At 43.8% G+C, this 11,114-nt stretch overlaps 1 protein-coding gene across 1 annotated transcript in view; it reads right to left on the bottom strand.

Annotated features, from left to right (window-relative positions):
• Positions 1 to 1,398: 1,398 nt before the first annotated feature.
• LOC137376904 (anoctamin-9-like) overlaps positions 1,399 to 11,114 on the bottom strand; it is a 346,229-nt gene continuing 336,513 nt past the window's right edge. Inside the window, exons 24-26 of the mRNA XM_068045861.1 lie at positions 2,150 to 2,243; positions 1,511 to 1,623; positions 1,399 to 1,402 (exon numbers count right to left, since the gene is read on the bottom strand). Coding sequence (XP_067901962.1) covers positions 1,399 to 1,402; positions 1,511 to 1,623; positions 2,150 to 2,243 — 211 coding nt within the window. The remainder of the gene's footprint in view (positions 1,403 to 1,510; positions 1,624 to 2,149; positions 2,244 to 11,114) is intronic.

Below are 11,114 nucleotides of genomic sequence, written 5' to 3'. Positions count from 1 at the left end.
GGGAGGCATAAAATTCCGGCCAATGTTTCCCCCTCTCCGTCACATTTGTTCTGATGATTCCACGTTCCATACCAGTGTGTCTAATATGTCTTCCTTTATTTTCAACCAAGGATTCCCCTCAACCATGGTTGGCAGGAACCTTGACCACGTCCATTTCATTTCCTGCCCCTTCCTATCCCTACCAGAGCCACAATAGGGTTCCCCTTGTCCTCACCTTCCATCCTACCAGCCTCCACATTCAGCAGATCATGCTCCACCATTTCCACCATCTCCAATGTGATGCCACCACAAAACACATGTTTCCTCTCTCCTTTCAGCACTCTGTGACTGGACCGCTCCTCAATCACTCCCAATATCCCCCTCCCATTCCCATGACACCTTGCCGTGCAATCACAAGAGATGCAATACCTCCCTTTTACCTCCTCCCTTCCCACTGTTGTTTCTTTACTTTTGTCATTTAATCAGTCCCACCTTCCACCCCATTATATATCTTCCTTTTTGTTCTTTACTGTCCTTGCCCTTGCTCTTTACTTGCTTAAAACCTGTTACGTCTCTAACTTTTCCCAATTATGATGCAAGTTGATCGACCTGAAACAACCCAAATTAACAGTTTCTCTCTTCACCAATGCTGCCTGACTTGCTGGGTACTTCCAGCAATTACTGCGCAGTTGTTGCCCACACTGCACGTGACATTCAGCCCACCCTTAACCTCTTCAACTCTTCATACTAAAGGGTGGTCTCTCAATCAACATCAGCAAGACCAAAATCCTCCACCAGCCCTCCCCCGGGCAAGCATCTACACCTCTAGCCAATCATATTGAATTGAGGGAAGGTGGAGATGTGGTAGGGAATATGGGATTAATGTAGGATTAATATAAATGGGTGGTTGATGGTGGGCACAGACTTGGTGGGCCGAAGTGCCTGTTTCAGTGCTGTATCTCTCTATGACCTCTATGTTGCAAATTTCCAGTATCTGCATTATTTTGCTTTCATAAATGGTCATTCATCTTACTGCTGTTTAAGATCTTGCTGTGTGCAAAATGGCTGCCTTATTTGTCTACATAAGTCATTGCACTTCAAAGGGATTCAGTTTGTGAGGTGCTTCAGAATTTTGAGAAATATAGTAACACATTGCATCCCTTTTTGTTAGAGTCAGAACTCAGATGCCATAAAGCTGTAACAGCTTATATCACCACATTCACATACCAGGGCTGTGTTTACACTGTACCAATATTGGCATTGTACCAGGGCTGTGTTTACATTGGTGCGATGCCAGGGTGTGTTTACATCAACACAGGCATGATACCAGAGTTGGAATTACACCATGCTATTACCACTGTCACATCAAGGACCAAGATTACCCAACATTTACACCTGCATACTCAAAGTCTTCCTGCATCACCTGAATAAGCCGTTTTCACATAGTTATGGTTATGTGCTGCCTAAAAACTGACTATTTTTAGAGCCCTGGATTTCATAGAATCTCAGTATCAACATAACAAAAATTTACCTCAGCTCGTCCTCTAATCGGTCATATGTTTTTTTTAGATTTTCATTTCGCACTGAAACTGGAACATCAGGAATAATCCAAGATGCAACATACTTGATGCAAATAGCAATGTTCTGAAACAGAAACGGAGACGGTTGTTTCATTTGATAGTCTTACTATGTTTCTACAATGAAATGCCCTACCATATCAGAATTATCTATATAATATCCAATAAGATACAAACCCTCACACTAATTAGGCTGTATTTATTACTACTTAGTGGACATCATACTATAAAGAAGATTAACTGAACTATATAGAAATCTAGAGCTCAGTTCTTCTATGGTAAGTTAGTAGTGGGCAAACATCTGCCCACACGATTCATCATGAATCTTCTGCAATTTCCTCCCAGGACTCTTAATTGCTATGCAGGGCAGGTTTGGAGCAGTAATACCTCGCCTAAAAGCTTTACCACTGCTGGGAGGGAGGGAAATACTGTCATGGGCACATGGTAGAAATTGCTTCTGCCCCAATTTACAGTTCAGTAAACAGAGTTGCTCTGTCTTTAGGTCCCAGAAATGCTAAATGTCATGAGGAGTCTTAGGGCCCGGGGACTCCTTACTGTGTAACTACACTGTACAGAGGAGAGCTATTATTTACCTCAAATAAAAGAAGGAAGGCCAAACGAGCAGCAAAAATGTGCCAGAACTGACCAGTGTACTCATAGTCGTATTCATTTCTGTAGTCACGATACCTGGGGATGAGATAGATGACATGAATAAACTCAAAACTTGGGAGCCTTATTCAGTCAGACAGTATCAAGCAAGCATTATATATTCATGACAACATCTCTGGTCCAACAGTAGTGACAATTAAAGTTGTAATTACAAGAGTAACAAATAGCAAACATGCAACAGTTTGACCATAGTGTAAAATAATTACAGTTGTAACTTCTTGCAAAGTTTTGATTAGCTACAGACTACAAAACCTTTACAGATTCAATTACTTTTATTAGAGCAAAATACTGCAGATGCTGGAACTCTGAAATGAAAACAGTAAGTGCCAGAAATACTCAGCAGGTCTGGCAGCACATGTTCTGATGAAGGGTCACAGACCTGAAACGTTAATTCTGTTTCTCGCTACACAGATGCTGCCAGACCTGCTTAGTATTTCCGGCACTTCCTGATCTCATACTTGTTAGAATTTGTTTTCACAAATGCCTGCATCAATTTATGTTAAAAGCTATATCCTGAAATGGCTGAATTCCCACTCAAACACCTGAAATGTGAAAGATGGAACTTCTATCCGCCAACTATCTCGGCCATTGACACCTCCCCTCCACCCCAATCTCTTATATTGTGGCAGACCATAACTATATTAACACAACAGAAGCATTTGCACCTTCACTTTTTTGATTGTTGCCCATACTGACTTGACATTCTATGTCAGTCTATCAATACTCCAAATTTTTTTGAACCTCAGCTTTAGATGGAAATGCAACGTGCAAGAGTAAGTAGCTAGAATTTTTCACTATGATAGAATCCCCAGTGCATCTTCAGCTGGGTGGGTGTTCTGCCCATCACAAAGGCCTGCCTCTGACAGATTAAATAATCAAGTAAAAAATCTTGATGGGCTCCTGGTGAAATTCCTACCTTCATTGTGCAGTCTGCCTTGGGGAAGGAGGAAAATCACAGCAGCAGGCCTTGGATGGCTAGCTAAAAAACAGGCCAGAATTTGCTATCAAAATAATAGTGAGGCTAATGCCTTTCACCATCATCTATGCCCAAACAGTACAGCAATGTCAGTCAAGAGCAGGTAAGTAACAATGTAGCTCCTTAAACAATGAGATTGAAGGATTGTGAAATGAGCACAAAGTCTGAATAAGGAAATGTAAGTTTGAGTGGGTAAATTCAGTGTCAGGAGTGGTAGCACGGAGTGGCCATGAAAAGAGTGCAGCATTAGCAGAGTGTTAAAGTCTGAGGTTTGGTGCAATTGGGAATCTCTGGTAAGTATTTCTCAAACTGAAATTTAGTTAAACATTTAGAATTTGACTTAGAGCTTTAAACACTGTAAAATAAACTGCAAGCTAGTTAAGATACCTAGTTACAGAAGCTGCCTGTAAGTGGTAGTTAACTCAATCAGCTACAAGCTGTAGGTACTAATTACTGTGAGGAAGAAGCTGACTTAACACTTGTAACTTGAGTGTGACTCTTAAAGGTCTATATAAGTAAACAGTGTCTGCTCCTGCCCAGAGTGTTTGTGAAAAGAGTGCAGTGTTAACAGAGAGCTAAAGACAGGAATCTGGTGCAAGTGGAAATTTGGTGTAGAGGGGGAAGGAGGTGCTGTCTTTATTCCACCTCCAATACTTCTAGCGAAAGCTTGAGGCAATAACTAAAGTTTCTGTCCATTGATTACTGCAAGTTAGTGTGGGAAAAGAAAAATAACTTGCAACAAACACTAGATATAAATAATATGAATAATTTAGACTAAGATATAGCAGATGTTACGACCAGGTGAGAAAGTTGTCTAGGGGTCCTTTGCTGTCTTTACCTGGTCTTAGTGTAACAGGGTTTAATTTTAAACACAGTGTGTTTTGAGCCCCCCTTTTTGTGAATCCTTGTTCACAGTTTTCCAATTATAAGGCAAAGAAACCAACACACCAGATTTTCTCAAGTTTAAAGGAGAAAGATGAAATTTATTAAACCTTAAACTTAAATTCTAATATAGTTCACGCCTACAGATATACGACGCGTCCACACTAGCATGCACACGCGATATACACATGCAGATAGGGACATAAAAGAGAAGAGGAAAATATGGTAGAGAGGGATTTGTGGCAATTTCAGAAGAGTTTCTGGTTTATGGTGCTTCAAGTTCACTTGCTTGTAGGTAGTCTTGCTGTTTGTTGGGGCCCAGTATTCTTAAATCTTGTTCATGTAGGAGACTTTTCTCTCTTTGGTTCATGTGTCTTCACAAGATTCAGTTCCCTGAGAAAGAGATGGAGCAGGCATCCAAGACAGGAGGTAATTCTTGCTTCAGTTCCAGGAGAGATCTTTACTCCATGAGCACACGGCTTTGTCCGAGTTCAAATTCCTTTATTGGAAGTTCAGATTGGAGACAATCTGACACATGAGGGAGGGGCAGCTTTATTTTAACATTTCATCTGAAAGACAGCACCTCTGATAGTGCAACACTCGCTCAGTACTGCACTGGAGTGTTAGCCTAGATTATATACTCAAGTTTCTGGAGTGAGTCTTGAACCTAATCTCCTTCTGACTCAGAGGCAAGAATGGTACTAAATGATCCACAGCTCAGTGGAAATGAAATTCTAACATTACAATGGGAACCGCTATAGCGCAGAACTCAGTATAATGTGGGTTCATCATGGATCCCAAAAATTTCATGTAAATTTGTCATTTCATAATATATTTCACAACATTGTTGAAGTATAAATGCTCCACAAATGAGTTATAACTAGCCAATGAAATGTTAGCCTCAGCCTCATTGCTGTCTCCCAGAGAACCACTGAATCAGCATTCACATCTTCAAACCAGAATCTGGAGAACCACTGAATCAGTGTCCACATCTTCAAACCTGAAGCCTCAGGACCACCAAAGGAAAGTTGCGCGACCACCGAATTCAGCCTGAAGCCAGACGAGTCACCAGCCTCCACCGACTGTATACTCCTTTTATTTCTCTGGACTCTAATTCAACCAATCTATCCTTTCCTACTGCAGATTAGACAAGCAACAGCCTGACAGAGTCTAACTCAGTGAATCATACCTTACAGGCAATGTCCCAGACAAGGCCATTACCATACCCATGCATGTCCTGTCCCACTGGCAGGACAGATCCAGCAGAGGTGGCAGCACAGTGATATACAGTCGGGAGGGAGTTGTCCTGGGAGTCCTCAATATCGACCCCAGACGCCATGAAGCCGCATGGCATCAGGTCAGCCATGGGCAAGGTAACCGCCTGCTGTTTACCCTCACCTACAGCCCCACCTCAGCTGATAAATCAGTATTCATCCATGTTGAACAGCACTTGGAGGAAGCATTGAGGGTGGCAAGGGTGCAGAATGTACTCTGTGTGGGGGATTTCAATGTCCATCACCAAGAGTGGCTCAGTAGCACTACTGCTGACCGAGCTGGCCGTGTCCGAAAGGACACAGCTGCTAGACTGGGTCAGCGGCAGGTGGTGAGGTAACCAACAAGAGGGATAAATATACTTGACCTCATCCTCAAAGAATTGTAACAAAAACTCTTCAGATATTGCCTGCTGCAGATACATCTGTCTATGACAGTATTGGTAGGAGTGACCACTGCACAGTCCCCGTGGAGACAAAGTCCCGTCTTCACTGATACGACCCGGTGAGAAAGAGGTCTAGGGTTCCCTTTCAGCCTTACGGTTTTACCGTAACAGGGTTTAAATTTTAAACACACCGTGTTTTTAGCTTCCCCTTGGTGAATGCTTGTTCACCACTTTCCAATTATAAGGCAAAGAAACCAGCACAAATGGGTTTTCTTAGGTATAAAGAAGAAAAGTTGAAATTTATTAAACTTAAACTCTTAATTCAGTTGACGCCTACAGATACATGACACGCCCATGCTAGCATGCATATGCGATACACACATGCAAACAGAGACAGAAAAGAGCAGAAGAAAAGGGCGGCACAGTGGTGCAGTGGTTAGCACCGCAGCCTCACAGCTCCAGCGACCCGAGTTCAATTCTGGGTACTGCCTGTGTGGAGTTTGCAAGTTCTCCCCGTGTCTGCGTGGGTTTCCTCCGAGTGCTCTGGTTTCCTCCCACATGCCAAAGACTTGCGGGTTGATAGGTAAATTGGCCATTATAAATTGTCCCTAGTATAGGTAGGTGGTAGGGAAATATATAGGGACAGGTGGGGATGTGGTAGGAATATAGGATTAGCATAAATGGGTGGTTGATGGTCGGCACAGACTCGGTGGGCCGAAGGGCCTGTTTCAGTGCTGTATCTCTAAACTAAACTAAACTAAATAAAGTGGAAAAAGTCTGAGGCAATATCTGGAGTTTTTGTTGCAGTTCTTTGAGCTCATGGTAAAGTCCTTGATTGTAGGTAGATCTTACTTTTCATTGGAGCCCAGTATTCTTCTTAAACCTTGTTCGCTGTAGAAGACTTTTCTCTCTTGGGGTTCATGTGTCTTTAGTGGATTCAGAGAGGCTTGTGAGAAAGAGATGGGAGCAGACAGGAGAGATCTTCTCAGTCCAGGAGCAAACAGTCTTTCTGAGTTCAAACTTTCTGTGGCCAGTTCAAAAGAAAACCCTGAAACAGCCAGTTAGTCATGTGACCAGCTGGTCTAATCAATCCTGGCCCTTGTGGATTGCATCCTCCTTAGCAGGCCCTGGAATGCGCTTCCTCATCTTCGATGTCTGTTAGTATGTAAATGTTTTTTTCCAGCCACGGCTGATCTGTTTAACAACAATTTCCTTGCTCCAACAACAGTTAAAAATTAATGTGCATGACAAAATTGATGTGCCTCATTCTTGGCCGGTGGGGGCCTAGCATGACACCTCCACACCCAGCAGAATGAAATGCGATTTGAGAAAAGCACTTTTCATTAAAAGGGTCGAGAGAAAATATAAGATACAGAAAAAAAACATGTATTCCTCTCATTCATTCATAAATCCTAAAACCTATTATAGCCGGTCTTTTCTTGGTGCCAGTGCTGCTTTGATTGTCTATTTTTGGCATCGCAGTAAACATGTGGTTCTTTGAGGACTTTGGGGAAGTTTTTCTTCAGTTTGCCCATTTTCATGGCTGCCTAGGGTCTTTGAGATGGTTAGGTTTAATTAGCCCTCAGTTGAAATTTTTTTCAGGAGAATCAGTAGTGGGCGTGTCTATCCTGAACTCACTTTCAGTACTTATCTGAGTCATGCAAAGGCTTTTGACTTCAGGGAATGGGTGGTTTGCTTTTTTCTGACTGTGGGAGAGGATTCTTTGCTAATCTCCCATTTTTCCTCTGGGACATTCCTGCCTGCAGGTATTTGTGCAGACTCTACTGCATGCCCTTGTGGAACTCTGACTAGGTGAGGCATCACCCTCATGGTTTCTCTGCCCCCTTAGAGGTGTTTCTTTGTCTCTGAAGGTTCCTGTAAACGCTGTTAGAAGCTCTGGTGGGGTGCTTCTATTGTCTGCATTTACATAGGAGGATGTGGGATCTAACTTTAAACTTTTTCAGGGTTGGCTGACTGGACAGTAGATGTTTTCATCTGCGATTCCTCCCGAACTTCCTTTGACCTACCCTCCTGGTCACTTTTTCCCCTTCACTGTCTAACCTTTTGTCAGCCTTGTGCCCACCTGTCCCTTTTTCCCTTTCTGTACTCAGCGGGGGTCCCTTACAATTCACCAACCCTCTGCTGGAAGGTTGTCCTGACACTGGTACAGGACATAGGGTTGCAGGTTTCACCGAAGGTTGGAGGTTCCCCTCAACCTGGCACATGTGGCAACTCCTGCAGTAATCCACCACATCTTTGTGGAGTTTTGGCCAAACTGCTGTCTTATGCAGGCTTTGGTCTTTCGTATACCGACATGTACAGCCACTGTAGTCTCGTGAGCCCTTCTTAATATTTCTCTCTGGTATCTCTGCAGCACCACTATCCACTCCTTGCTCTCAGATCGGTGAGGAGAACTCCATTTCCTCATCAGTACCTCATTCTTTAAATAGTAGCAATCAGGGACTCCCCCTGCTTCACTTTCAGATTGGGCAACTTGTGCTAACTCTCGCAATACTGGGTCAGCTCGCTGAGCCGCACCTAGGGAAAATCCATTTAATTCATTCCCTGGGTCTTCTTTCCAAAGAAAGTCTCAGACAGGCAGACCTCAAGGTCATCCACCTGCAGTGCTAATTCAGTCTCCTCTGGCGGCGCTGGTTTGATCGTGGCTTGACCACTACATATTCAGAGAAACTGCAAGAGTCTGTCCCCTGCCACGGCCCTGTCTCTCTGACCTCCTGCGGTCTTTCTTTCACCACGGGGGTGGGGGGGGGGTGCGGCTACCATCTTCACCCCTACCAGATCATTACCTAGGAGCAGGTCAACCCCATCCACAGGCAAACTTGGGAGATTCCCTATGGTCAGCAGTCCCGGAACTAGGTCGCACTCCAGGTACAGGCATACACTGCCCTCCAATACTATTCACCACCATTCTGGTGTTCACTGCACTCTCTGGGAGAAAAGACCAGGCCCCTGTATCCCTGAGAATTACTATGGACTTGCTTTCCCGACTCAAGTGGTATGGGGTTACTTTCCCTTCAGACACAAAACCTTCATAACCCTCAGGAATCATATTAAATTTTCCTGCACTTGCAGCCGTAAATCTCCTGGGTCTCACTCTTACCGCACTTAAAGCCACAGCATCCTCTGCTTTGCTTTCCATTAGGTTCGCTTCTTCACTGAGCGGGTGTGCCCTGATTAACCCTACAGGTTTTCTCTATAGTTTCTAGCAGTCCGCTTTTAGGCGACCTGCCTTATTACAATGGGAGCAAACAGGTCTTCGGGTCTCACTCCTGCTCACTGCACTTTTTTTTGGCTATAGGAGGACCCCCTGTGTCTCCTGCTTTTCCTTCTCTCCCAGGACTGCCTGGGCTTCTATCACCTTCCCACTTTTTGTCCTTTTCGGATTTGTGGGGGTGACTAGGAAAGGTTCTCCCCTAGGAAACCAACTTATAAATGAAAGCAAACTCATCGGCCAGAATGGCTGCTTGCCAGGCTCTCTGAACCCACTGCTCCTCTACATGTGTATTTATGGAGAGTGGGAGGGAGTTTTTAAATTCCTCTAAAAGAGCTACTTCCCTGAGATTCTCATAGCTGAGCTCTACTTTAAGAGCCCTCGGCCACTAGCGGCACAGTGGTGCAGTGGTTAGCACCGCAGCCTCACAGCTCCAGTGACCTGGGTTCAATTCTGGGTACTGCCTGTGTGGAGTTTGCAAGTTCTCCCTGTGTCTGCGTGGGTTTCCTCCGGGTGCTCTGGTTTCCTCCCGCATGCCAAAAGACTTGCAAGTTGATAGGTTAATTGGCCATTATAAATTGCCCCTAGTATAGGTAGGTGGTAGGGAAATATAGAGACAGGTGGGGATGTGGTAGGAATATGGAATTAGTGTAGGATTAGTGTAAATGGGTGGTTGATGGTCGGCACAGACTCGGTGGGCCGAAGGGCCTGTTTCAGTGCTGTATCTCTAAACTAAACTAAACACTGGTCAAAAGCCAGCTGCTTACTTCTTTCAAACTCCAGATAAGTTTGATTAGCTTGCTTTTTGAGGGTTCTAAACTTTTGGCGATAGACTTTGGGTATTAATTCATATGCCCCGAGGATAGCACTTTTTGTCAGTTCATAATTTGATGAACTCTCATCTGGCAACAGGGAATAAACCTCATGGACTTTTCTAGTTAGCTTGCTTTCTAGTAAAAGAGGCCAGGTCTCAGCTGGCCATTTTAGCTGCCTTGCCACTTTCTCAAAGGACACAAAAAAATTTCTACATCGTCTTCATTGAATCTTGGAATGAATTGAGCTTGTTTTAACAATTCTGTACCCAGCCCTGAATTATGCTCCTCCATATTGGCCATGCTTTCACTAGGGTTACTCTGTCGCCCCCTAGTTAACTCAAGCCGCTTCAGCTCTCTTTCTCCACATTCCTGCCGGAATATTCTTTCTCTCTCCCTCTCCTGCCTTTCATTTTCTTCACGTTCCTTCTGGAAGGCTCTCATCTTCTCCCTCTCCTGCCTCTCTTTCTTTTTCTCTTTCCCTGTCTTCTAATTCAAGTTTTCTTTGTTCCAATTGTATCTTTGATAACAATTCCCTGTTGGAGTCTGCTTCTAGCCCTGTTTCTGCTTCTTCAGATTCAAGGGAAAAATAATTGGCCACTAGTCTTAGGTGTTCAGACTTCCTACCCTTGCCACGTACAGTGATCCCACACTGCTCAGCCATTTTACATACGTACGGACATACGAATTAGGAGCAGGAGTAAGCCACTCAGCCCTTCGAGCCTGTTCCACCATTCAATAAGATCATGGCTGAACTGATTACTCCACATTTCCACCTATCTCTGATAACCTTTCACCCCCTTGCTTATCAAGACTCTATCTACCTCTACCTTAAAGATATTCAAAGACTCTGCTTCCACTGCCTTTTGAGGAAGAGAATTCCAAAGACTCGCGACCCTCTGAGAGGAAAAATTTGTCCTCATCTCTGTCTTAAATGGGCAACCCCTTATTTTTAAACAATGACCCCTAGTTCTAGATTCTCTCACAAGGGGAAACATCCTTTCCACAGCCACCCTGTCAAGACCCCTCAGGATCTTATATGTTTCAATCAAGTCGTATCTTACTCTTCTAAATTCCAGCAGATACAAGCCTAGCCTGTCCAATCTTTCCTCGTAAGACAGCCTACCCATTCCAGGTATTAGTCTAGTAAACCTTCTCTGTACTGCCTCCAAAGCATTTACATCCTTCCTTAAATAAGGAGACCAATACTGTACACAGTACTCCAGATGTGATCTTACCAATGAGGCATTACCTCCTTACTTTTGTATTCAGTTCCCCTCATGAAAAATGATAACATTCTATTAGCTTTCCTAATTATGTGCTGTACCTG

The sequence above is a fragment of the Heterodontus francisci genome, chromosome 14 (genome assembly GCF_036365525.1).
Source record: "Heterodontus francisci isolate sHetFra1 chromosome 14, sHetFra1.hap1, whole genome shotgun sequence".
Classification (NCBI taxonomy): Eukaryota; Metazoa; Chordata; class Chondrichthyes; order Heterodontiformes; family Heterodontidae; genus Heterodontus; species Heterodontus francisci.
The sequence above is the reverse complement of the archived record's forward strand: the minus strand, read 5'-3'. Positions and strand labels throughout refer to the sequence as shown.